Here is a 27,991-nt window from a genome sequence, read left to right as displayed (position 1 = left end):
TTTTTTTTTCCTCTACAGTCTTGTCCCTTGAACGCATGACCTAGGTACTCTGTCTCTAAGGACTTTTGTGCTCAAAGCTAGTGCTCCACTACTTGAGCTACAATTCTATTTTGGTGGTTAATTGGAGATAGGAGTCTTAGAGTTTCTTGCCAGAGCTGATTGGATTTTCAGGTTTCAGCTTCCCAAATACCTAGGATTGCAAGGTGTGAGCCACCAGCATCAGGTTGAACTTTATTTTTCATTCAAAATTCTACTCACACCATGGCAATGTGCACTGATAATCCCAGCACTTTGAGGCAAGATGATCACAAGTTAAAGGCTATCCTAGGATATATGGGGAGACAGAGAAAGAAAGAAAGAAAGAAAGAAAGAAAGAAAGAAAGAAAGAAAGAAAGAAAGAAAGCGAACGAACTGGGACCTGGAGTGCTGGAGTGCAGTCTAGAAGTAGAGTGCTTGCCTAGCATGAACAGATCCCTTGATTGTTCGGTACCACATATACAGAAAAAGCCAGAACTCGTGCTGTGGTTCAAGTGGTAGGGTGCTAGCCTCGAGAAAGCCTGGGCCCTGAGCTCAAGGCCCAGGACTAGCAAAAAAAAAAAAAAAAAAGCTGAGGGCCAGGAGCATAATCTAGTGGTAGAGTGCTTGCCTGAAGCCCTGGGTTCGATTCCTCGGTACCACATATGCAGAAAAAGCTGGAAGTGGTGCTGTGGCTCAAAGGGTAAGGTGGTAGCCTTGAGTTGAAGAGCTCAGGGACAGGGCCCAGGCCCTGAGTTTCAGCAAAAGTAGATATTTTTCATGATACAATGTTTTTCTGAAAACATTTCCAAATGCTATATTCATGTATTAGTTGTGCAAAGTAAAGACACTCATATATCTGTATCTATTTATACACATACCTGTCATCTTTCTGCTAAGGAAGGGTATTTATTCCACATCATTCTAGGTTCGTAGGAGCAGGGGCCTCATTCAGCATAGCTGGTTGTTGTGGAACCACTTGTAAGGATGGAGGATAGAATGTTTGTATCAGTTACTCTAATTGTCCAAAGTTCCTGGTATTTGTGACTTTTTCTATATGTACTATGTCTTTAGAAAACTCTTCTGGCACTTGTACTTAAAATAGTTTAACTGGGGGCCAAGAGTTTTGCCTAGTAGTTGAGTGCTTGCCTAGCATGCAGGAAGACCCGAGTTCGAGTCCTTGGTACCACATACTTAGGAAAAAGCTGGAAGTAGTGCTGTGGTTCAAGTTGTAGAGCTCTAGCCTTGGGAAAGTCCAAGGACAGTGCCCAGGCCCTGATCTCAAGGCCCTGGACTGGCAAAAAAAAAAAATAGTTTAACTGGGTGCTGGTGGCTCAAGCTTGCAATTGTAGCTACTCAGGAGTCTGAGATCTGAGGATCATGGTTCCAAGCCAGTGTAGGCAGGAAGGACTGCTAGACTTTTATCACCAAATAATCACCAAAAAGCTGAAGTGGAGCTGTAGCTTCAGTGTTGAGTGTTAACCTAAAAATCAGGAACAGCGCCTAGGTTCTGTGTTCAAGCCCCAAGACCAGGGAGGGGGAAAAAAAACAAACAAAACTGGTTGCTGTCACCAACAGCTCCCCACCATGGGAGGTGCAAGAGAGCAGCATCCTTCCTCTCTCAGAATTTCCCCAAACCCGCTGGAGAAGGAAGTGAATCCAGGACTTCATGCATATTAAGCACATGCCCCACAACGGAGACACAACGGTTTCTTGATGTAATTTCTTTACTTACAAAGCTGGTTGAGCATTTTTCTTCTGCTTCATTGACGACGACTTTGGAGGTTCTGGGCTATTTGGGTGTGTGTGGGGGAGTAACGAATGCAACTTAAACCCGTTCTGATTGCTAGAGTGAGCATTCAATTTAGGACCTTATTCCAAATTATTTTGGGGGGCGGTGGGCGTCACGATTGAAACCTAGTCAGGAGCGAGGGACGTTGGGACCCCACAGGAAAGAAGGTCGCGGGACAGACCGCTCCAGTTCAGGGCCCTGCAAGCCTCTGAGCGGACCCGGGGAGCAGCGCGCGACCGCGGCGCGGAGGCGGCGCGCGGTGGGCTGCGGGGCCCCGGCTCTCCCGCAGGGGGCAGTGCCGCCCGCCAGCGCGCCCTCACCCGGGCAGGGGGTGTGGACCTGCACAAGTTCTGGGGGTTGTTTGGAAGAAAGTTAGAGAGTACCGCGGGGTTGTGGGCACGAGTCCGGGGTTGGCAGGAGGGTGCGGAGAGGGTGCCCGGGGGGTATCGGGGGGGCGCAGGGGGAGGGCGTCGGGGCGAGTTTGGGAGGTTTTAGGGGTGCCGCACACTGCGGGGAGGCGTAGCTCCCGGACCGTGCGAGGGAGAAGGGCGCGCGTGCGAATGTGTGTGCGCGCGCGCCGGAGCTCTCCGGGCTCCGCGAGGCGCGCGGGTGTCAGCTTGCAGCCGGGGCTCCTCCCTCCGGCCCCCCTGCCCAGCCCGGGCGGGCCCTCCCTCCGGCCCCGCTCGCCCCTCCCCGGCGGGCCAGGCTCCGGGACGCCCCGGCGGAGGCAGGCGGCGGCTGCGAGCAGGGGAGCCTTGGGCTCCGCGCTGCCGGAGGGGCCCCGAGCCGAGCCTCCCCCGCCCCGGCCGGGCTGCGCCGGGCCCGCTTCCCGCGGGGCCACGCCCTGTCAAACTTTGTGGCTGCGGCGGCAGCGGCCGAGGCTGCGGCGAGCGGAGCGGGCCGAGCAGCGGGAGGAAGGGGCGCCGGGCCGGGCAGGGCGCGGGAGGCGCGGGGTTCGGAGCTAGGCGGCCCCGGCCCGCGGCCCCACCATGCCCCAGCTCGGTGGCGGTGGCGGTGGCGGCGCCGGCGGCGGCGGCGGCGGAGGAGGCGGCGGCGGCGGCGGCGGCGGTGGCGGCGGCGGCGGCGGCGGCTCGGGAGCCGGAGCGGCCAGCGGCGGGGACGACCTCGGGGCGAACGACGAGCTGATCCCCTTCCAGGACGAGGGCGGCGAGGAGCAGGAGCCGAGCAGCGACAGCGCCTCGGCGCAGCGCGATCTGGACGAGGTCAAGTCGTCTCTGGTCAACGAGTCGGAGAATCAGAGCAGCAGCTCGGACTCGGAGGTGAGGCGGCTCCCGTGGGGAGCCCCGGGGGGGGGGGAACCCCGGCCCCGCTCCCGCTCACCCGCCCTCGCCTTTGTGTCTCCTCCGCAGGCGGAGAGGCGCCCGCAGCCCGCTCGGGACGCTTTCCAGAAGCCGCGGGACTATTTCGCCGAAGGTACGTGTCCGCCCGGCCGCTCCTGCCCCGTCGGGTCCCGCGCCTCCCGGTGCCCCCCGAGTGCGGGCGTCCGAGCCCCTGCCGCTCCCCGCCGCGCCGCTGCAGCCACCCTGGGGCGCGCGTGAGGGGCGCTCGGGCTCCCGATCCCTTCCGGGGGTTCCCCGCTGCGGCGCTGTCCCGGGGGGCCCCGGGCCTCACCCCCGTCTTGGTTTTGTCCGCAGTGAGAAGGCCCCAGGACGGCGCGTTCTTTAAGGGACCCGCGTACCCGGGGTACCCCTTCCTGATGATCCCGGACCTGAGCAGCCCGTACCTCTCCAACGGGCCCCTGTCTCCCGGAGGCGCACGCACGGTGAGAGCGAGCGGCTGGGGCTGCGCCGGGGTGGGTGGGCGCCGGGCCGGGGCGGCGGGAGGCGCCCCCGGGCTCGGCCGGGCAGTGGGGGATGGGGCCTCCGGCGCCGAGCCTGCCCAGGACTTGTTTGCGGAGTTCCACTCCTTGGTGGCGGCCGCGCGGGAGGCTGCGCGGACCAGCGGTGAAAAGTTGCTCTTCACTCGGTCCCTTGCACGGATCGAGGTCTGAGGGAGCCACCTCTGGGATCTTCCCTTGGCCTCAAAGGAAGCTTGTGCCAAAAGGGAAAACTTGGATGTGTGCCGGTTTTAAGGAGAAGGGGGTGCCCTCGCTTTCCTTCGTAGAGGTCGCTCAGCTTTCCCTTTGGCAGTTAGGCCAGGCACGGCAGGAGCCGGCTGGACGACGCCGTGCCCGATTCTCCAGGTTCCCTGGGCGACATTGAGCTGGGTCTTCACGAACCCTGTATTCGTGGTGTGTTAATCCACGGACCCCCCCCCCCCTCCACACACACGCGCGCGCGCGCGCACGCACGCACTCCGCGGGGCCCCCCTCCCGGGCTCTCCGAGCTCTGCTCTACTCCGGATCTTAACCCCCCTGAGATGATTTTGAGGGAGATCCTAGGCCTGCTTCAAGTGAAGGAACTTGGCTTCCCCCCTCCCCCTTTTGTTGCCGGCCTTTCTCATTTAAAGCGACCGCTAGGACACTTTAAACCTGTTAATGGGCGCGCATTGTGTGCTGGGGGTTGGCATTTACAGCGGTGATTAAGCAAATTGACTGGGCCCCAGACGAAGTGCAAATGAGGGCGGATTCCTTCACCCCCTTCTAGGGCTCCTAAGCTCCTGTCTCCTCCCCTGCGTAGCCAGGGGGTACTGTCAGGGGCGGAGAGGCCTTTGTGTACCCCCGGAACCGCCTGTCCATCCTTGGGTTGTTTGAGGAGGGGCGGGGGGGCGGGTGCTGGATCCGCTGGCAGATCTCAGATGAGCGCCCACCTACGGTGTGCCCGGCCTGATGCGTGCTGCCATTTGGACACAGTTTATTCTTTGCTTCCCGCCCAACTTTCTTTCCAGTGGGGGCTGGGAGTGGTGGCCTTTTGGGAATGGCTTTTCCCAGCCAGCAAACTCAGTTTGTGCTCAAGTTGCCCTGAAGTAATGATCATAACTAAAGAAGGGTTAGGTGTGGACCGGTGGGCTGTGTCCCGGCTGTCATTGTGGGATTGTGTGTGGAGATCGAGTGGGGAGCATGTACATCACTTGATGGAGTGTGGGGGCTGTGGGAGAGGCTCTGATGGATCTGGAGGGTTGTGAAACCATCCAGACCTCCTGGCTTTGGCCTGGCGGGTAGAGCCTGCAGCTTTGAATCTGCTGAAATGGAGTACCCCAGGAAGTCCTGTTGTGTCACTTTTGCAGTGAAAGCTGGACATTGACCTGTGACCATTGCCTTTTCTCATTCACATTTCAAGAAAAATCATGTGGGTAAAAGTTGGGTGAACTTTCCCTCTCATAGCTACAGAGGATGGAAGCAGACACTTCCGATAACTTTGTATGCTCTACCACCAAAGTCCCAGTTTTCTATTTGTCATCAGGATGTCTGCAGAGTGGGGCCTGGGAGCCACTAACATCTGTATGTCCGCTCTGAACCAGGTCCTAGGGCATCAGAAATGTTTCGCATAAGACGATTTCTCTGTCAAGCTGGAAATTCTTCCAATCATTTTAGGACAGTTTTTTATTCTTCTAGTCTCTCAGGTTAAAAAGTTTGCACCATGTCTCTGGCAACTGTCTCAGTCTCCTGTTTGGCCATTAAGATCCCAAGTAAGACAGATTTTGTTTGTCTCTTTCTCTGTCCTTCTACCATCTTCTGTGTTCTGTATCAGGACTTCGAGACACTAATTTTTGCTGATACTAGAGATTCCTGTGTAGGATTTTGGATCTTTCGTTGAGAAAGCCAGTTTCCTTCTCCTCATGCTTCTCTGACTATCCCTGCTCATCCTTGCAGGCATTCCCCTGTACAGTAGCCACTGTCACCACTTCCCTTCCAGCACCCTGAGATACTTTCCTGGGGGACTTAGATTCCATCCTGCTCCCATTCCTACAACTTGTCTCCTGGGAGCACTGTCTATTTAATAGAGTTCATTCTCCCCTCAAGTCTGTGCTGCTGTGCCTGCTATCTGATTTGTTACAAAGCTCGTGGATGTGCTAGGGAAATTCTCTTCTAATTTGACTGTATACTTGGCACCGTGGCCAGTGCAGAATGCAAATGAGGAGCCAGTGATGTGTTCATCTGGACTCTAGGGCTGAGGTGATGATTTTCCTCTGGATTATATCCTTGTATGAGTGGAGTTTTCATTGGAGGCAGACTAGATCAGAGTGGTCCTCTGATGTAGGTTGATGTGAGGTGAGGTCAGGGAGAGAGCTGGTAGTTTGGGGGTAAAGAGGAACTTGGAATATCTGTGTTTCAGTCTCTTTTTGGCTTTCTTTGGTCTTTTTTGTTGTTGTTTCACTTGTGAATCACACAACGATTGGCTTCATTGCTCCAAGGCCTATCTATACATGGAATAAAAATGGGTTTATCTTGGTTCTCAGCTGTAAAATTGTGTGTGTGTGTGTGTGTGTGTGTGTGTGTGTACGTGTGTACAAGCACAAGAGTGTAAGCCAGTTCTAGGGCTTGAACTCAGAGCTTGGGTGCTGTCCCTAAGCTTTTTTGTTTGTTTGTTTTTTGGCCAGTCCCGGGATTGAACTCAGGGCCTGGGCATTGTTCCTGAGCTGTTTTACCCAAAGCTAGAGCTCTACCACTTGAGCCAGTTTCATTCCTGACTTTTTTGGTACCATTTTTTTTTTTTTATGTATTTATATTTGCTGGTCCTGGAGCTTGAACTCAAGGGCCTGGGCCCTATTCCCCTGCCCCTAGCCTCTATGTGGCTAGCACTGTACCATGTGAGCCACAGCGCCACTTCCAGCTCTTTTGGTGGTTGGTTGAAGATAAGAGTCTCACAGAGGTTCCTGCCTGGACTGGCCTTGAACCAGGATGCTCAGATCTTAGCTTCCTATGTAGCTAGGATTACAGGTGTGAGCCACTGGTGCCCAGCTTGCTGCTAACGTAGAACTACCAAACCAGAAAAGTGAGGCCTAGCTGGAGTGTTTTCAGGGTGTTCACAGACGTGGGACTAGCAGGCAGGAGGCTTCAGTATCCTCACTCACTGGCATAGTTGCTGTTGGTACAAAGGGGCTGGCCGGTCCTGTTTCAGCAGCATTAGTAAGTGGAGAGGCAAAATTGTTTAAGATGAAGGAACACCAAAAGAAACCAGTTCATTGTGGTTGGGTAAGCTAGCTACAGAGTGATTGAGAGAGTAGTTTATGACTGTAACTTGAGTGCTAATGACATTTTGGGAAGTAGCACGTCTAGGAAGACTTGCCTAATGCAACTATAGTTTGTATGTCCAGTGTATAAATTTAGAAGTCACTATTATGCAGCTCGAGTACAAGTTGCTTATGTCTTTGTCAAGCACTCACAACTCCGATATTTTGTGAAATCTTTTTGGTCTTTGAAAATGTTGACTTATTTTTAAATTTCTTTATATTTCAGTTTTCCTTGAGTAGCCTTGGGATGGCATTGGCATTCCTGTTCTTGTAGGCAAGCAGGAGTGGTTCTGGTTTGGTTTGTTCTTGGGTAGTAATGGTGGTTAAATTCAGGGCCTCTTGCTTATTAGGCAAGTGCCTACCATTGGAACAAGCCTCCAGACTTTTTTTTTTTTTTTGCTTTCAGTTATTTTTTTAGATAGGGTTTTGCTTTTGCTTGGGGCTACCTTCAGATCTCAGTCTCCTTGTCTACACTTTCCCCACGGCTAAAATTAAACTCATACCACCATGCCTGGTACATTTGTTTGATATGAGGTCTTGTTAACTTTGCCCCAGCTGTTCTAGAACTATGGTCCTCCTGAGGTAGCTAGATTTATAAGTCTGCGCAACAGCACCTGGACACAGAAATCTCTTTTTAAGTATAAAGAGATTGTGTTGGGGAATTGTATGTAACAGCTAAGGAAGATCTTTTCTTTCGGAAGATCAGTACAAACATGCTGTTTTTGGTAAAAAATTCTTTTAAGTCATTTCATCTAAATATAACTTGTGTTCCATTTTTTGCTAAATATAACTCTTGAGTTTAATGAGTGCTTTTCACATGGAGTAAGCTTTTGGGAGGGCCCTGCCTGCGTTGCTGAAGTTTTGGCACTTGGATTGCTAGGCTGACATTTGGTTTCAAATCCATGGTAGGACATAAACCCAGTCCAGCTTTTTTCTTTGGGTGGGTGGATCTGGCAGGAAATAGCTGGCTTGACTTGTTAAAATTTTAGGAAGCTGAGGTTTGGTCTCACTCATTGATCTCATTTCTAGAACTTCTTGTGAGGGTAGGCTGGTGTGTTGCATGTACACACACACACACCCTTCAACAAAGATTATTCCAGCTGTTATATTGGACCAGGCATGATGACTCATGCCTGTAATCCCAGCTACTTAGGAGATAGGAAGTGCTCCATTTGAAACCAGCTTAAGACTGTATCTCAAGAAACAAACTGGGTGTGGTGGTGTGCATCTGAAACCTCTTATAATCAGGGGAAAGAGTTGGGAGCATCTCTGTATAAGCCTGTCTAGCCAAACCAAGAGACCATGTTTGAAAGATGAATGAACTAAAGCAAGAAAAAAGGTGAGGGCCCTGAATGTGACTTTTTATTTATTAAGTACTTATTATGGACAATGGCCTAGGAACTTTGAGTGATAAGATATATTAGACCTAGTCTTTTCTTTAACAAGGAAAAGTACTGTTAGCATTGTAAGAGAAGAACTTTGTTATGAGGCAGTTAAGTCTGGAGAAGCATTTTTAAAATAAGGAGAAATTTGGAAAAACTTCTTTAAGCTGAGACAATTATGACAGTCCAGTAGAAGAAATGGTTTTAAAGTAGTATTTGAAATGCACTTGCTTTTATTAACATTATTGTTTTGTAGTGCTTGGGTTTGAACTCAGGGTCTCATGCTTGCTAAGAGGGCACTCTGTTTCTTAGCCATGCCCCCAACCTTTTTTCATTGGTTATTTTGAGATAGGCTCTCATTTCTTGCTTTAGCTTGTGCCTGGATGTTCAGCTGCCTATTTCCATGAAGCTAGGATGACAAATATGCACAACCTGTATAGCTATTGATTGAGGTCTTAGGACCTCAAACCACTATCTTTCATATCTCAGTCTCTTAAGCAACTAGCTCACTCCTTCTAAAATTCAAACTAATTCTTGTTGATTTTATTTTATTTTATTTATTTTTATTTTTATTTTTTTTTTGGCCAGTCCTGGGTTTGAGCTCAGGGCCTGAGCACTGTCCTTGGGCTTTCCTCAAGGCTAGTGTTCTACCCTGAGCCACCACACCATTTCTGGCTTTTTCTATGTATGTGGTACTGAGGAATTGAACCCGGGTCTTCGTGCATGCTAGGCAGGCAATCTACCACTAGGCCAAACTCCCAGCCCCTCTTGTTGATTTTAGAAGAATTTTGAGGTAGAAGCCAGTAGAGGGGGAGCAAAGTCAAAGAGAGAAGAAAGTTCAGGACTATTGGGAATAATACAACTTAATCTGTTGCACTTGCCTGGAAAGATGATGGATCAGTGAATGAGGAGCCCTGAGTACTGGGAAAGGAATCAGCCTAGCATGCCTGAGGGGTGGGGGGCAGAGGAGACAAAGAAGTTAGGCACAATGGCTAACACTTATAATCTTATCTACTAAGGAAGCTGAGATCCGAGCATCTGGGTTCAAAGCCAGTCCAGGCAAACAAGTCAGACTTTTATCCCCAGCTAGAAGTAGATGTATGGCTCAAGTAGGAGAGCTACAGCTTGAATGAAAAACCCAAGCAAAAGAGGGAGACCCTGAGTCAAGCCACAGCACTGGCAGGCACACAAAAAAGTTTTGCCAAGACGTTATGTGACTCACACATCACACTACTGCTTAGAGAGATAATTGTGGGCTACAGCTAGGATAGTGTGGAGACTTACAGGAGCCAAGGGAGAGGTGAAAGTTCTTTTCCTTCAGTAGAAAGGAAACATTTGGAGAGGCAGAGTTGCTTTCATTTCTTTGAGGAGAGGTGGGACTTGAACAGAAAATAGCTGATGTCACAGTTTATTCCTGGTGTCTAAGCCTGGGTGACCTGAGGAATGGCTTCAGCCAGTAGAACCCTGGCCTTCCATCTCTGCCACCTCAGCGCTGGGACAGATGGTCCCAGAGGAATAGTTGGGCATTCTGAGAGGCTGTCATTAGGAGCTTTTCAGTGCTAGTGGGGACACCATGGGTTCTAGGGCAGGATGCTGGGAGCAGAAGTGGAGGTGCTCAGCAGGGAGGAAGTCATTGAAGGAGCATGGGGCCAGGACATAAGCCACATTTCACCTTCTGAGAGATGTTGGAAAACAAGGCTCTAGATAACTAAGTGATCTGGCTAAAAACAAAAAAAACAACTCCCCTTGGGGCTGGAGGCCTGCCAGTGAACAAAAGCATCAGCTATACCAAATTCAACTTCCAGTCTCAGGCAAATAAAAAGGGAAAAAAAATGAAAATGAAAAAAAAAAAAAAAGAAAAGACTGGGTGGAGAAGGAGGAAGGGAAGAGCTGTAGGCTCTACCAAAGAAAGTGTGTGAAGGATGTTTGGAGGGACACTCAGACAGGGCTGAAGGTGAATGGAAAAGAGCTAAGGAGAGATGAGGTAGAGCTTCCACAAGAAAAGGAAGACTCTACTGATGAGTAAGCATGTTGGGTATTATCTCACTTTTACAGCTAGTTGGCTGCTGTAAGAGTGTTGTTGACCCTGGGAAAGACTACAGGCTCCTTTCCCCTCCCTTTAGCTCCTCTCCCAACTTCTTCAGAGTCCCACACTCTTGCCTGGCTTTTTCATTCAAGGCTGGTGTTCTACTACTTGAGCCACACCTTTACTTCCAGCTTTTTGCTGCTTAATTGGAGATAAGAGACTCTGATTTGTCTGCCCCAGGTGTCTTCAAACTTAGCTCCTTAGACCTCTGCCTTCAGAGTAGCTAGTTACAGTGATCTCCAATGAGCTACCATTGGAGATTAGCGTCTCAAGGACTTTTCTTCCTAGGCTGACTTCAAACTGCAGTCCTCAGATCTCAGCCTCCTGAGTAGCTAGGGTTACAGGTGTGAGTCACCAGTGCCTGGCTCAGGCTTTTCTTTTCTACTTCTTATAGAGCTGAAAATGTTGTGGCTTCTTAGCTACCTGTTAAATAGCGAAATGTTTGTGTGTTGATATAAAGATATGAGGCACTTGGGACATTCTTGCCTCTTGTCTGGAGCTGGCTGGTTTTGAAGGGTGATAAAGATGGGAATCAAAACACAAACTTGTTTGCATTTGGGGGCTGATATGAGTACGAGATTGGTTAGGTACAGGGAAGGATTATAGAGAGCTAGCCCAATTTGGAAAATCTAATCTGTTTTGTGGTTTTTGTTCTGTTTCAACTCTTTTACCCATCCTATATTTTATATTAATTACTTTTTTCCAAATGGGACCAGATTTAGGGAGGAATGAAATACACAAAGTTTCCAAACCCTTGGCACTTGCAACTGTAGGGATCTGGAGGGATGCAAAGGGGACTTAGCCTTTTCCTCTGGGTTGGACTTGCTGTCCCAGGAACACTCAAGAAGTGATTCATTTCTGTCATTTATCAGGTGAATGAGTGGATACTTTGTTTTTCTTTTTTTCTTTTCTGATACTGGGGATAGAACCTAGGAAGTTGTACTTGCTAGGCAAGTGCTTTGCCACTGAACTAAATCCCAGCCCATGAGTGGATCCTTTTTAAAAATTATTAGTCATTGTAAAAAGAGTTTTTAATTGAATATATCAGTTAATAAGTGCAATGCGTCTTGGTCAATATCACTCCTTCCATTGTAATTCCTCATCTCTTCCAACTCCGCCCATCCTCTCAAGTTTCCTGGCTCCATTTTCACATGTGTACATTGAATATAATGACTATATCTACCCACTATTTCTGTCTCCTTTTGTGTCCCTTCCCCTTTACATGTTTCAGCTTCCTGGTATTCATTTGGTTCAACTGTATGTTAATTGTCCAGAGGAGTTGCACTGTGAGATGTATCTCTTGGATACACCATATTTCAGTTTGTTTATGTATAAATATGTATGTGATCCTAGTTATGGTTTGTTTGTTTTGTACTGGTCTTGGGGCTAGAACTCAGGGCCTAGGTGTTGGTCCTGAGCTCTTGCACTCAAGGCTTAAGCAACAGTTCTACTTCCGGCTTCTTAGTGGTTAACTGGAGATAAGAGTCTCATGGACTTTCCTGCCTGGGTGCAATCCTCAGACCTGAGTCCTCCCGAATGGCTAGGATTTATAGGCAGGAGCTACCGGCTCTCAGCACTTAATATCATTTTTCTGAGTACTTTTAATATTCTGAAACAAACTTCAGAATCTTAAATCTTTATTGTGTGCATAATATTGACTTTTGTAGAAACTGAGCTCTTAGTATAGAAGTATACGTCAGTGTCTGAAAAGAAAAATCATAGAAATGTTTTCTTAACCATGGCCTTTTAAAGGAGTTTTTGAGAACCCCTAAGAGGTGGTAACTCTAATTAATTACTTGGAGTTGCTGGGACAGGAAATGAATTCACACTCATGCTCTCAGACTGTTACAGCATTTTTGGAAATCAGTTTTCACAAGCAGGAACAAGGCCCCAAGTGTCACCTTGATTCTAGAAAACAAACCCAAATATACTATTCACAGAATAGGGCTTCACCCCATTCCGGAAGCATTTGTCAGTGGCTACTAACATCTTTGTACTTTTCATTATTCCCGAGCTTCTAGGAAGGGAAAAACTTGTTATCCCCATTTTGCCTTCTATGCAAACAGAGTTGTGGAGGTCAAGTTTCTCCCATCAAGTTGTGCTGCTGGTCATTGTAAGTGTCACCATGTGAACTTGGTTGTGGGTCCAAAGTCTAGCTCTTCCCATTCTACCCTTGTCACTTTGCACACAAACCTGATATCATTGGCTTCCTCTCTGGAGAGGGCACTGACCTTTGCTTCGCAGCCCAGAAGTTCTGGGGAGAGTTGTTGCTCGGAACTAGAGGAAGGGTATACTCATTATAGTTTTGTAAACTGGAACTGGACATGTCCCTTCCTTAGTCAGAAGTGGTCTGAGTGAGGGAGGGGCCAAGGGTGAAGTTGACCTGCCTGGCTGTGCTGCAGAGTGGAGGAAATTACCTTTAGTCTGCTGCCGCAGGAACTTTAGCACCAGAGGAAAAAGTGGTTATCTGCTAACTTTTGACTTGTTTGGAAGCTGGGGACTGGTTTTGTTGCAATCAGTGAAGGTTGGAAGAGCACAGGAGTAGAAGAAGCCCAAGGAGTAAATTTGCCCCTTATCCCTGTGATTTGGATTGCAACATAGTTAACAAACCAAGCTCTGGTAAACCAAGCATGCAAATATTACTTCCTTATGGTTTGTTTTCGTAAACTATTTGATATTTTAAGAATCTTTAAGCTATCTACAAAAAAAAAAATCAGTCCAGATCATTTGTAAAAGATTAGTATGGCATAAACGGACCATGAAAGAAATACTGGAGCCAGGTGACAGTGGCTATACCTATAATCCTAGCTACTTTGGTAGGCTGAGATGTGAGGACAAGATTCAAGTTCAGACAAATTCTTTTTTTTTTTTTTTTTTGGTGGGGCTTGAACTTGGCCTGGGCACTGCCCTACCCTTGAGCCAAGCCCCATTTCCCATTTTCTGGGGGTTAATTGGAGATAAGAATCTCAGGTTCTTTTGTGCCCAAGATGGCTCAGACAAATTCTTGAGACTCTTTATCTCCAATTAATCAACAAAAAGCTGGAACAGAACCGGATGCCTGTGGCTCACCAGTAATCCTAGCTACTCAGGAAGCTGAGGTCTGAGGATCATCATTCAAAGCCAGCATTGGCAGAAAAGTCCCCAGGAGACTCTTCTGTCCAATTAGCCATTCAAAAACCAGCAGTGGAGCTGTGGCTCAAAGTGGTAGAACAAAAGAGCTCAGAGAAAGTGCTGAGGCCTTGAGTTCAAGCCCTGTGACCAGCAACAACAAAAAAACTGGAACTGAAAATGTTGCTCAAGTAGTAGAGCACCAAGCATAAGTCAAAACCAAATGACAGTGTGAGGCCCTGAGTTAGTTCAAGCCCGTTGTAGTAATTTGTGATGTTTGACACTATATTTCTCCATTAATTCAGTTGACTTTTATAAGATACGCCTTCTAGGGGTGAATTTGTCCTGAGATTTTTATCAAGAATCCTTACATTCAGTTCACTCCACAGGTGATGAACACAAGCTCAGGTAAGCAAGATCAAACAGTTATGTATGAGGGACGAGGGACCTAGAGCTCAGGTGCCCTGAGTGGAACTTTCCTGCCATTTGGGAAGTTCCACAGAGAACCCTGTCCTAGAGACAGTGAACCTTAAAATACTTCTTTATCTGATGCATGATACGTGATTCATTTGTTGAATGTTGACAGCATGAATATTTAAGCATCAACATTAGAAAGCAACGCTGTAGGCATTTTACCATACTGTTATAACTTCCCACTCTGAACTTTTGTGATGTGATATTATAACCTCCGGTTTGAGGAGGCAGAGACTGAGATGAAGCAAGTGGCTCAGAGTCACCTCCGCAGGTGAGAAAGCCAGCTTTGCAGCCTTGGGCCTATGTGTGTGCATGTGTGTGTGCATGCATACACAAACATACACAAATTAATGTGAAAATGCTTTCTGGAGCAGATTGTGTGTGTGTGTGTGTGTGCGTATGCGTGTGTGCATGCCAGTACTGGAGCTTGAACTCTGGGCCTCAGAGAGAACTCCATTCTCTGGTAATGGGAGATAAGAATTTAATGAAGTTTTTTTTTGTCCAGATTCACTTTGAACTGGGATTCTCAGATCTCAGCCTTCTGAGTAGCTAGGATAATAGGTATGAGCCATTGGGCACCTGGTGGGAGCAGAATTTAAAAAAAAACAAACAAACAGGGGCCGGGAGTTTGGCCTAGTGGTTAAAGTGCTTGCCTAGCATGCATGAAGACCCGGGTTCGATTCCTCGGTACCACATACATAGAAAAAAGCCGGAAGTGGTGCTGAGGCTCAAGTGGTAGAGCTCTAGCCTTGAGAAAGTCCAAGGACAGTGCTCAGGCCCTGAGCTCAAGCCCAGGACTGGCAAAAAAAAAAAAAAACAAAAAAATCCCCAAAAACCCCAAAAACCAAACAAACAGAAAACATGGTATGTGATCATTATGTGCATATGTTGACCTAGTGTTTTGCTTATTACTTCCTAATCCTGACCCTCTACCACTGGAGCCACAACACCATTTCTGACTTTTTTCTATATATGTGGTACCAAGGAATTGAACCCAAGTCTTCGTGCATGCTAGGCAAGCACTCGACCACTAGGCTACACTCTCAGCCCCTAACCCCCATTTTTGTGCATAATTTTGATGTGGTCATTTCTTCTTCTTCTTCTTCTTCTTCTTCTTCTTCTTCTTCTTCTTCTTCTCTTCTTCTTCTTCTTCTTCTTCTTCTTCTTCTTCTTCTTCCTTTTCCTCTTCTTCCTCTTCCTCTTCCTCTTCCCCTCCTTCTCCTCCTTCCTCTTCCTCTTCCTCCTTCTCCATTTCATCTTCTCCATGTTCTCCTTCTCCTTTCTTGAAAGTCCTGGAGTTTGAACTTAGAGTCTTGCACTAGCTAGACTAAGCTACATTTCTAGCCCTGATTTTTTTTTTTTTTTTTGCCAGTCTTGGGCTTTAGCTCAGGGCCTGTGCACTGTCCTTGGACTTTCTCAAGGTTAGAGCTCTACCACTTGAGCCTCAGCACCACTTCCAGCTTTTTTCTATGCATGTGGTACCAAGAAATCAAACCCTGGTCTTCGTGCATGCTAGGCAAGCACTCTACCACTAGGCCAAACTCCCGGCCCCTAGCCCTGATTTTTTACTGATTATGTCGGTGATGGAATCTAGCAAACTTTTCTGTTTAGTCTGGCCTTGAACCTTGATCCTTCAGCTCCAGAGGAGTTAGGGTTATCGGTGAGAGTCAGAGGTGTCTAGTTAGTCATTACTAATTATTCTATCTGCTAAAATTGTTTTCTAGGTGGGAGGCACAGAGGAAAGGTATGGTGGGAATATTAAGAGTATTCAAAATGAAAATACTACTTTATATGTCAACTTTCTAACATAAGAATTTTTGTCATGGACAGAGAGACACTGGTCCTGGAGCTGAGGGTCATTTTACAACGTGTTCCCAGACTTTCCTGAGGAGAGCTAATGTGGGAAGGAGTTGGAATAGGAAGACGAGGGGTATGATTGTGAAGCAAGCTCCAAGACTAGCAATGCCTTTGACCCTGCACCAAAAGAGGAATGTGTGGAGTAGCTCCAGGCCTAACTGATGGTGGAACTAACTGAGCCACTGACAGATCAATCCCCTTCTCTTAGAGGGGCTGTGTGGCAAGAGGACCTGCTTCCATGATGGTTTTGTGTGTGTGTGCCTTAGGCGTGGCTCTGGTAAAATAATTGTAGCACTTGGAAATTCACTGAATTAATATTTTCGTTTTACTGCATTGAATTTTAAATCAGGATTTAACTGACCAAGGCTAAAATGAAATGCTTATGTCAGAAATATTTTTTTAAAAAAATGAGAGATGTTATTAAAATAATTTTATCTTGTTGGTCATGGGGATTGAACTTGGGGCCTGCACTACCCCTGAGTTTTTTTGCTCAAAGCTAGCACTTTGTCATCTTTGGCTGCACCACCACTTCCATTCAAAATAATTTTTTTGTTACAAGATTGCAGTAATACCATTAGGATGTCTAGTGAGCAGAGATTTATTCTTATGTAGCCTAGTTTGGCATGAAACTCTGTGTGTGTGTGTGTGTGTGTGTGTGTGTGCGTGTGTGCACGTGCACACGTATGCACACGTGTGCATCAGTTCTGGGGTTTGAACTCAGGGTCTGGGCAGGGTCTCTGAGCTTCTTTTACTTAAGGCTAGCACTCACAACTCTAATTGTAGCTTTTTCTTTGTAGTTTATTGGAGATAAGAGTGTTTTGGAATGTCCTGCACAGGTTAGATTTGAACCATGATCCTCAGATTTTAGCTTCCAGAGTGGCAAGGATTACCAGGAGCCTGAGTCACTGGCACCTGACTGGCCTGGAACTTTTGATCCTTCTACCTCTGGTGCTGGGATTTCATGTGTGCTTCAGTGCACCCACTGTTACCAACAGTTTAATAAGTAGATATATTCTTAGAGTATTTTAAAACGTCTTTATTTAGAAAATGGCTAAATTGTATAATCAGGGGAGAAGCCAGAGATGCTTAAAAGTAATTGGTATGACAGCATCAGAATTCTGTAGATTTTGAATTTGGCAGTTTCCTTTGCAAGAGCTTGCATATCACTTCCATCTAATCATGAGTTTATGTGGGATTTTAATCACATAGCTATCATCGGGATGGTATGTCTGTGCTTTTATATATCTTATATATAAGTGGAAAAATCTATGCAATACTAAGTATAATGTACATAAATTATATATATGTATGCATATACATTTAAATGAATTTTCGTAAGTTACTCACAGTGCTCAGAACTTCTCAAGTACTTGGATTATTTTTGTGTCACTGAATAGATAAATATGAGTGTTAAATAAGATGGAGGTATAAGCTGAATTCTGGAGGTCTGAGATTTGAAGCCAATCTGAGCGGAAAACTCCAGACTCCATCTCCAAAATAACCAGCAAAAAAGCAGAGCTGAAGGTATGGCTCAAGTGGTAAAGCACCATCTGAGCAAGCAAAGCCTAGCATGTGTGAGGCCCTGAGTTCCAAGCCTCGTATTGGTCACAACAAAACAAATAAAAGAACATTCACTAGCATATAGTTACCAAAATCAGAAGTTAACAGAGATATAGCTGTTGCCTCGCCTACAAATTTAAGACTTTAATGATTAATTTTGTAGTAGTAGGATGGAGATATATATATATATATATATATATCTGAAATTTTAAATTGGAGGCTGGGGGTGTAACTCAGTGACAGTGCTTGTTTAGAATGCTTGTAAGCTGCCTGGTTCAATCTTCAGCACCAAAAACCAAAAACAAAACAACAAACCAGGAAAAAGTATAAAAATTCTTTTTTTGTTCAAATGAGCTCAAGATCATGTCACATTTAGTTATCTTACTCCATTAGTCTCTTTTGGTTTATTTTTTATTTTGTCAGTTGTGGGGCTTGACCTTGAGGTCTGGATGCTATCCCTGAGCTCTTTGCTCAAGGCTAGCACTCTACCACTTGAACCATAGGACCATTTTCAGTTTTCTAGTGGTTAATTGGAGATAAGAGTCTCATGGACTTAACTGCCTGGGCTGGCTTCAAACTGTGATCTTCAGATCTCAACCTCCTGAGTAGCTAGTATTACTGGCATCAGCCACCTACACCTGGCATCTCTTCTAGCTTAGAATAATCTAGTTTTCAGCCTGTCTCTCATGTTCATGGCCTTTTCCCTCATAAGTAGATTTGATTGTGCCTTTTGGACAGGAAGTGTGGTTTTCTCAAGGGGAATTGGAAACACCCTTGTTATAGCTGTTAATTTTGATCCCGGTTAATATCATATTAACCAGGAATCTGTTATGCTGGTGAACACCTGTAATCTTAGAACATAGGGAGGACAAGGAAGAAAAAAACCAGAGGCTATGCTAAGCTACTTGGGAGTATCTTGCCTTAATCCCTGTCTCCTGCCAAGTTTCTCCAAGAAAGTTAGCATTTTATTTTTTTCTTAATTAGTATCTTGTGGGAGATAACTTTGAGACAATATAAATAACCCAAACTTTTACCTACTGGTTTTAGTAATCTTCAAATGATTTTTTTTGCCAGAAACAATTATTACATTAACATTATAGTACAGGAATAATAGTTTTCAAGTTGCTATCAGATTTGTGAATACTAAATAGGATTTTTTTTTTTTTACATTTTTGATTCCTTGTTTAAAAAAATAGATATAGCCTTTGGCCAGCATATGCCAGACACTGAATGGCCCTAACACCACAAAATGAAAAACAGCTTCTTTTTACTCTATAGTCTTTATTATGTCTGGATCAAAGGTGATTTATCAAGAAATTAGAGTACATGATTTTGGAGGACATTTTCCTTGTGAAATGTTATCAGAGTGGAGATTCTGCTCTGTATTCTTCAAAGGATGTAAAGAAGTTCCTATAGGTTTTTATCTGGATGACTAAGAAGTTTCTGGAAGTCTGGATTTTGTTAACTGCAATCCCCAAATGCCTTTTGACCTGTTTCTTAGTTCCCTGCCATTCTGAAGAATTGTTAGATTTAGATTCACTATGTAGCTTGGTCTTGCCTGGAATTCTCTTGCTTCCTCTTGAGTGCTGAGATTCCATTTAGTCATCAGTAGCATCAGTGTTTCTCTCCTTCACCTGGCTACCTTTCCATCCCTGCTCCAGGCTGGGGATGGGACCCAGAGTCTTGTCATACTAGATAAGCACTCAGCCACTAAGCTAAATCCTCAGCCATTTCTCTCTTTTATAGTTTTGTAAGACTTCTATTTAGATAGTCTGTGGAGCCATATTTAAGTTCTGATTGTTCCTCTGATGTGAACAGTCAGAGGCACCCACTACCTCATCCTTCATTTCTAGTTTCAAAATAGTAATAATATGTATCATTTCTGTTTCACTCATCTGTTGTAGTATTTTTAAACAATGAAATGACCTATTATCAGCTATTTAGTTACATTATATCAGAGGTTAGGCAACTAGGGCCCATGGACCAATCCAGTGTGCCTCTTGTTTTTGTAAATGAAGATTACAGATAGATGTACAGAACACAGAAGTCTTATTAGAATACATGCATATTTATTTGTATTTTATTCAGGAATGCTTTACATTACTAGGTGCCCAGTTTTGTAGTTGTGATTGGGGCCATACATGGACCACAGAAATGGAAAGATTTACAGAAAAAGTTTACAAAATTCTGCTCCAAAACATGGCAAAAGCAATTCAAGTGCTTGACTCTTTGCTTTTAGCTTGAATCACCCTAGAATGATGACCAGTGAACTTAAAGGTATTTAGTAAACTTACAGATTTAAGCCTATTTAATGCTTTTTGATCTATTACAGTTATTATCCTTGCTGATTCTCCAAGTGTCTCATCTTTAGCTAATTGGAGTCTCTGCAAGTTGGTTCCTGAGTTCCTTGGACACGATACTGGTACAACAGGATATTCCAGGCCCAACTTGAATATTTCCTGTCTCAGACCTAAAGCCAGCTACCAGAAGGAACTCTGCCTCCTTTTACTAGGCAAGAGGACCACTATCTAAATTGTTATGCACGTATAGCCAATTTGCTCCAGTTAATTTTCTGAGGAAACCAAGCAATTCTGTACAGAAGTAGAATATAATAATTTGATGGTAATTTAAAAACATGTAAGTACTTACATGCTTTAACACAATATTTTTTGTGTGTTTCCTTAACCTTAACCTTAACCTTAGTAATACCTTGATTCTATTAATTTGATCATTACAGTTGTACATGAAAATTGTTCTCTATATAAAGTTCAAGTCATTCATACTTTTTATATAGGTCAAAGATTTTCACGAGGGGAATTCCCTATAGAATGCATACTTATTTGTAAAAGAGCATATTCAGAAGATGATGGTAATCCAAACAAGATGCTTCATTTCCTTAGTGCTCATATTGTTTTACTTATTAGGTGTTTGTCACCTTAAGAACATCTGATCATTCATCAGGCAGTTGAAGTCTTATGAAGATTGAAGTGAAAACAGAATTACTGAATTACAGATTCTCATTCAATACTGAGTCTAAGACCACACACACACACACACACACACACACACACACACAGTGTTTTAAGTTTTTTATTTACTTATATTTTAGGTGGTACTAAGGTTTGAACTCGGGTCCTCACCCTTGCTAGACTGGTGTGATACCTCTGAGCCATGCTTTTGTGTGATGAGACCATGTATCCCTGGGATCTACTTCGCAGTTGCAAATAAAGTAGTACAGACACATGTAGAACAACGCCTGACACATAGTAAGTGCTTCGTTAACATGAACTCACTGCTCCAAATGGTGTTTCAGGGTTTCACTATAAACTTCAGTTTTTACATAGCATTGATTGATGATTAATTGATTGATTGTGTGATGGGAATTGAACCCAGTCCTCATTCATGGCTGGATGAACATTCTTCCGTGGAGCTACCCGTGTATTTGTTTAAGCGCTTTCTACTGAATTTTGGGTGGCTACTTTTCAAGAATTTGTGTTCCTAAGGACTCTTGCGGTCACATTCTCTTTCTGCTCAGCCTGGTACAGTGCCTTGTACACAAAGTCTGCCTTCTTTCTGTACATGTGTGAAAGCCTGATATTATTTATTACTATTTCCCTCCTTTTTATGCACAGCATGTAATAAAATAAATAGTAAAAGCCTGTCTTCTTTCTGGACAGTTTTAGGCTAACAAGGGGAATCATTGTTCAGTTCTGGTATCTTTCAGTGTGTCATTTTTGATAAGTTGATATTGGTAGCTGATCATTTTCATTTTGCTTATTATGAAAGTTGTTTTCAGTTGATCTCAGAATTGGGGCTGTGTATCCTTTTGAAAATAAACGAAGCAGAGGTCCGTGTTAGAGGTAGACCTTTGTTCGTGCCTGTGAACTTCATCTGTGATCCTGGGAGTCTGAGCACAGTTGTGGAGAACATATGTTTTCATAGGCCTGTGCCAAGGAAAATACTTTAGAATTACATTAGCAACTCCAAGGTATTTTGGCTGTTCTGAAAGGACACATGATAGTTTTCCAGTTATAGGAACAAGGGCTTTTGTATTCTGCTGCAGTTTCTTATAGGCTGGAACAATAGTGCCTCTATCACTACCTCCCAGACCAACATCTTTGGGATATTATTAGGTAGAATACACTGAGCCTCATTTCTGTAGGACTTCTCAGCTCTTTAACAGCGCCATAATAACCCCTCAGAGCCGAGTGTATTATGCAGATTCCTGGGGCTCACTTGACCAAGGCTTTCCTTGTGTTTGGAGTACTCCCCTCTACCCACAGCCCCTCACCCCACGCCTAGGTCTCACCTCATACTTCCCTGCCTGCCAGCCTGACTCATGGATCCCTGTTGTAAATTCTCAGCTCCCTGTACTTGAGAATGTTTCAATGTTGGCAGATATTTGGCCTCATTATCCATTACATATTTGTCTTCTAAACTCACTGAAGAAGACAGGAAATGAGTCTGTTTTGTACACTAACTGTTGGCATTCTCAGCACCAGACATATATAAGGCTTTAGTGCTGACCCTGGGGCTTGAACTCAGAGCCTGAGCTCTCTCCCTGAATTTCTTTTTACTCGTTCTACCACAGTAGCACTTCCAGCTCTTCCTGAATGGTTTTATTGGAGATTAGAGTCTCATGGACCTTCCTGCCTGGGCTGGCTTCAAATTATGATCCTCCGATCTCAGCCTTCTGAGTAGTTAGGATGACAGGTGTGAGCCACCAGTGCCCTGCTCTGCCAATATTTGAATGCATGGCAGAAACAGGAACCTTATTATCTAAGTCCGTCTCAAAGGGCTAATGCTCCACCGAACACAGAATCATTTAAATTGCAATAGTCGGGCCGGGAGTTTGGTCTAGTGGTTAAAGTGTTTGCCTAGCATGCATGAAGACCCAGGTTCTATTCCTCGGTACCACATACATAGAAAAAAGCCGGAAGTGGTGCTGAGGCTCAAGTGGTAGAGCTCTAGCCTTGAGAAAGTCCAAGGACAGTGCTCAGGCCGTGAGCTCAAGCCCAGGACTGGCAATAAAAAAAATAAAATAAAAAAAAATAAATTGCAATAGTCCTGTCCCTCCCACCCTCCACCCCCCTGGTGCCCATACTAAACCCAGGGCCTCTCACTCTTGCCTGGCTTTTTTTATTCAAGGCTAGTCTTCTACCACTTGAGTCATACCTCTACTTTTGGCATTTTGCTGGTTAATAGGAGATAAGAGTCTGAGATTTGTCTGCCTGGGTTAGCTTTGAATCTCCATTCTCAGATCCCAGCCTTCTAAGTAGCCAGGATTATAGATGTGAGTCATTGTCCAATGGCTTGTACCTCATTTTCAAACACAAAAAAGGAGATTATGTAGATCTTCATAATGCTCATTAATTTGCTCAATGTATCCAGCTGGCAGGAAACGGTCAATTTTATTTAAAAGTGTTTGAAATAACTTGGCTCAGAGGCATACCATACTTCAGCCAAGATTAGAAGCTTCGTTTCCTGATACCTGTCCCAGGGCCCGTTACCCACCTGGCCTGTCTGCACCTCTTCTAACCTTGTTAGTTATTTCAATGGCAACCAGTGTTTCCTACTGTAGGGAGGGAAGAAATCAGATGCTCCTTTGTACACTAATTAACACAGGCAGAACAAAAGGCCCTGCCTTTTTCAAGTTCAAGTTTGACTCATGTATGGTCCTTGGTGACGATTATGATCTCGGATAAATTAAAAACAAATGTTAAAGAAGTCATAATGAGGTAGAAGGGGAGTTCAGGATTCTTTTGTTTTTAAACCCTCTGGATAAACAGACCTCTCTGTGAAGCAGACATTCCCTTCTCCCTCCTCCACTTGGCCAGCCCTCCTTTTTGAAATGTCTTCAATCATTAACATTGATTTTTCTTAAACCCAGCGAGGTAGGTCTCCAGTTGGTGTGTACAACCTGGTTCGCCAAGCTACCAGCTCCTCTGAACGAAGAAAATAGTAGCACATTGAGAAGCTTGGCCAAACTCATTGAGTCAAAGGGAGGTGCACATTTGGCAAAGGGCACGCCACTCCCCCTTCTCATGCCTCAGGAATGACCGCCACAGCCTGCTTCCCCAGCTCTGCTTCCTCTCCTCCAGCATGCTCAAGGCGAGATTTCGGGTGGGAGCACACAGAATCCCCCTGTGTTCTTCTCTCCCCCCACCCAAGGCTGTGTTCCCCCAGCACATTCTTGAGGAGAGGTGTGGAGCTTGGGGGCCTAGCAAGCTAACAGCACTCAATGGGACTCTGTATGTATAGGCCAAATGAAGTCTGCAGGCATCTTTACGAGCACAGCCACTGCGCCACAGATGTAAAGAACTCTGATCAGTTGTGTGTGTGTGTATACGTACATGTTTACACATGCACATGTCGTGTTGATCCCTATAGAGTTTACATGGGCACATTTCATGGGCTCTGATCATGGAAATTCAGTTCTGGCTCACAGCGTATGCACTGTCCACTGTCTGAGAGACTATGTGTATGTCCATGTTCGCATCTCAGGGAAACTAACACAAGCACACTCCCTCCTCCATTTTCAGTGTGCAGAAGTGGGGATGCACTCCTAGCATCTACTGGGTAGAAGCCAGTGATGCTGCTGAGCCATCTTCCATACACAGGTCAGTCTTGACAACAAAGATATCCCAGTATCCATAGCCTAGACTGAGGAAACCCGGCACACATATACGTGAATATGCGTGAATGAAGGCATCTATTTGTCAGATGAGACTCTGAGATACTGTTGGAAGTTTAGTTATATGATTGATGACTCCAAGGCCCAGAGCAGGGAAGAGAGTTCCAAACTTCTTGGAGTTAGAGAGAAGGCACACAGGACCAGAACCTGGGCTGCTTCTCTCCCTGATCAGTGTTTGCATTGGTAACAATTTCATTGTTCCTGTGTTTTCTATGTCCCTGAGGAGTATTGCATTCCTTACTTCCGTCCTCAGAATGACGATATTGGTGGGGACTGAGGTTATCCTTGCTTTACTCAAGAGGAAACCGAGGCACAGCGAGGTCATTATCTTTACCTGAGGGCATTCAGCAATCCAGGGGTAGGGGCAGGCTTAGAACCGGGATTCCCCTAAGCCCTTCTCTTGTGGCGTCACCTCCCTAAGGGCCCTACTGATGGCTTGTGTGAGCCTTGGCGGATGAGGCCTACACAGTAAAGATGCTGAACTGGAGGAGGACCTAGCGTGCTCCTTCCAGCAAGTAGATACATTCATTGTGTCTTCTTTGGAAATGATCACTAGTGCCTGAGCTTTGTCTCTATGAGGTCTTGAGCTGTACAGCCCAGAGTGGATGGGGTTGGTTGGGTCTGTGAGTGAAGAGGAGTTATGCTGGTGGTAGTAAAGCTTGTGTGGGCCAGAGGGAGTGAGGTGGGATGGGACAGGATGGAGAGACCCTGCTAGCTTTCCTGTCTTCTCCTCCAGCCTCCTTCCTCCCTCTCTCCCTGCTCAGGGGAGGTCTTGGAGTTAGTGGGAGGTAAGGGGCAAATTAGTATAATTACTCATCCATCTGTGCAGACTGGGGGTATGGATATTAGAAGTGCCTTCTGGGGTGGAGGGGAGAGAAAGCAAGAGTGCCACAGGAAAGGGCAGGCGTTGGCTGATTCCTTGGCGGCTCTGCTCCTATGAGACTTCCTGGGAGTGAAGTGCTGGGAGTGAAGTGCTGGGAGTGAAGTGATGTAAGCTGGGCTGTGTGAGTAGAAAGGGGGGTAGAGAGTGGGAGAACTGTTGGGAAGTAGGGTCAGTGGCCCTCCATATCCCTCCATATCTTCCGAGAGACTCCTGCAGCCTAGTGCTAACTTCATTTTGCCTCTTTGTCCCTGCTGGTTGGGGCTTTAACACATAGGAGCTACGCTGTCCTCTGTCCAGTGTCCCATGGCCCCAGGAGACCATGACCATGCATGTGACTCTGAAAGGCTTCAGGGTCCAAGCTCCTGTGGGCTTTTTTTTTTTTTTTGGCCTATTTTGGGAAAGCTTGAACTTCGTGCCTGAAGCTCTCACTTGACTTGCTTACTCATACATAGCTGGAGCTCTGTCACTTGAGCCATGTCTCCGGTTCCGGTTTTTTGCTTGTTATTTTGAAGATGGAGTCTCATGGACTTTTCTGCTCAGGCAGGCTTCAGATCTCCATCTTCTAATCTCAGCCTCCTGGGAACCCAGGATAATCAATATGAGCTACCAGGGCCCACCATCTTACAGGCTTTCAAAAGGTGTATTTTGTTGTGTTGATGACGAGGGAAGGAGGGGGAGGGAAAGTAGCCTATCAGAAGTAATTTCTAACCATATCTCTTGCTGAGAAAAGTTTGTGAGCAGGAAGAAATCCCACATCCAACCTTAATGTAGTCACTGAATCGCCAAAATCACTGTAGCTTAAGCTAGATTCTCCACCCCCCCCTCCATGATAAACTTTCTTATCTCCTTTTAGAAAAAAAATTCTGTGTTCTACTATTGATGTACTTTTCACTCACATGTCTCCCTTTAAGAAAATGTCACTATGCCTTGCAGTAGGTAGAACAGAGCAGCAGCCTGCCAGTTTGGTTCCAGGCCTCTGGCATGGCCTGGTCTCTGGAGATGATCCAGTAACCCAAAAGCACAGCTCACCTGCTGCAGAGCCTCCTGGCACCACCCAGGCCCTTTTCTGTTCTCCCTTAGAAGGTTGTGCTCTACCCTAATGAAGATCTTCTCTGTCTAAAAATCTGACTGTGTTCTCCATCTCTGGTACAAATTGTCTTCCCTGGGGCAAGTTTCTGTCTCAGAGTTGGCGGGGAGGCCCGCTGAAGCACAATTGGGCTTTGTGGTGGAGAGGGCTTTGCAGGGCCCTGGAAGGTAGGGCCAGCCTTGTCTAAATAAATAACAGTGGGCTTCAGGAATAGGGGATTCCTGGAAGGACCGAGATGAGGCTCCAGACAGGAAGCTCTTCCTGGTGTTTTTGTGGCTTTCTGGGCTTCCTCTGGCCTCATTCTCTCTTACTGGGGTCACAGGCAGGCCTTGGGTCCACATTTTCTTCACCTCTGCCCTGGCTCTAAGACAGACCTTCACCCTAGCAACCAGTCCATCCTATGTGGTTCAGGTGCTCTTGCTTAGGCTGCAGCCTCCACAAGTTTAGCTTTTTGTCTGCTCTGGGTTACTCAGGGATCCGTGATACAGACATCTGTCCTTCCATTGGCTCTTCTCAGTCCTTACCTACATTGTGGCTCTCTGCATGCTATGATGACTTCTCCAGACAGATCTCTGGAGACCCAAGGATGACAACTGGCTGTTAGAACTTTCTAACAGCTCTGAATGAAGTATAGGGGAAATGGTTTTACTTACTGCTGTCCATATCAATGCCAGCCCTGTTTGGGGGTATCTGACCTTTGACCTATCAGGAAAGAGAGAAGCCCTGAAGATATTTGAGGTCATATTATCAGGCTCCCCTGGCCCAAGGCCCTTGGGAAGTCCTGACCCTGACCAAGAAGAGGCGTGGGGGAAGGGCAACACCTGCCCTAGTCCACTCTACTTCCCTTTCCTCCTTTGTCCAGTGGCTGTGAAGGGGCCTCGCTGTGAATCTCCATTGCTGTTCCGAGGTCCTTGCTCCTGTTTACCTCCAGCACTCTAACCACTGGCCACTCAGTTCCTTGGGTTCAGAGCCCATGTGCCTGATTAGGGAGAGTAGTGTTGGCATTTGGGCTCACAGAGTCTCAGGATCAGTCAATTCTTTATTCTATCTAAACACCTCTTCCTTCTTCCCTCCCTTCCTCTCTCCTTCTGTTCCTTCCCTTTCTCTTTCCCAGTACTGAGGATTGAACAAAGCCCTTTGCTCATGGCTTTTTCACTCAAGGCTGGTATTCTACTTGAACCACAACTCCACTTTCAGCTTTTTTGTGTGTGTGTGTGTGTGTGTGCCAGTTCTGGGCTTGAACTCAATGCCTGAACCCTGTCCTTGGGCTTTCTCAAAGCTAGAACTCTACCACAGTACCACATCGGCTTTTTTCTATGTATGTGGTACCCAGGAATTGAATCTGGGTCTTTGTGCATGCTAGGCAAGCACTCTACCATTAGTAGTACAAATGCCTGGCCAGTTCCAGCTTTTTTCTTTTTCTTTTTTTGGTAGGTCAGGTGCTCTTCAGCTCAAAGCTACTGCCCTACTCCTTGAGCCACAGCCCCACTTCCTGTTTTTTACTGATTAATTGGAGATAAGAGTCTCACAGCTTTGTAGTGCCTAGGCTGGCTTTGAACCGCAATCCCAGCCCAGCTTTTTTTTTTTTTTTGGTGGTTAATTGGAGATAAGAGTCTCATGAACTTTCCTGCCCGGGCTGGCTTGAACCACAATCCTTAGATCTCAGCCTCCTCAGTAGGTAAGATTATAAGCATAAGCCATTGTACCTAGTTATCTTTTTTTTTTTTTTAAACCGGTCCTGGGGTTTGAACTCAAGGCCTGAGCACTGTCCTTGGGCTTTCTCAAGACTACACTTGAGCCACAGCACCACTTCCAGTTTTTTCTATGCAAGCACTCTACCTACCAGTAGGCCAAACTCCCGGCCCTTTTTGTGTGTGTGTGCTCACATTAAAAATGCTTTTTAGCTGCACACTGGTGGCT

At 45.9% G+C, this 27,991-nt stretch overlaps 1 protein-coding gene across 1 annotated transcript in view; it reads left to right on the top strand.

Moving 5' to 3' along the window:
* Window positions 1-2,796: 2,796 nt before the first annotated feature.
* The window catches only part of Tcf7l1 (transcription factor 7 like 1), a 156,192-nt gene continuing 130,997 nt past the window's right edge, over window positions 2,797-27,991 (top strand). The window contains exons 1-3 of the mRNA XM_090337555.1: window positions 2,797-3,087; window positions 3,178-3,241; window positions 3,463-3,590. Of these exons, the coding sequence (XP_090193681.1) occupies window positions 2,797-3,087; window positions 3,178-3,241; window positions 3,463-3,590 (483 nt within the window). The remainder of the gene's footprint in view (window positions 3,088-3,177; window positions 3,242-3,462; window positions 3,591-27,991) is intronic.

This window comes from Megascapheus bottae, chromosome 7, assembly GCF_031878675.1.
Source record: "Megascapheus bottae isolate mThoBot1 chromosome 7, mThoBot2.hap1, whole genome shotgun sequence".
In the NCBI taxonomy this organism is placed as follows: Eukaryota; Metazoa; Chordata; class Mammalia; order Rodentia; family Geomyidae; genus Megascapheus; species Megascapheus bottae.
This window is presented reverse-complemented; position numbering and strand designations above follow the sequence as displayed.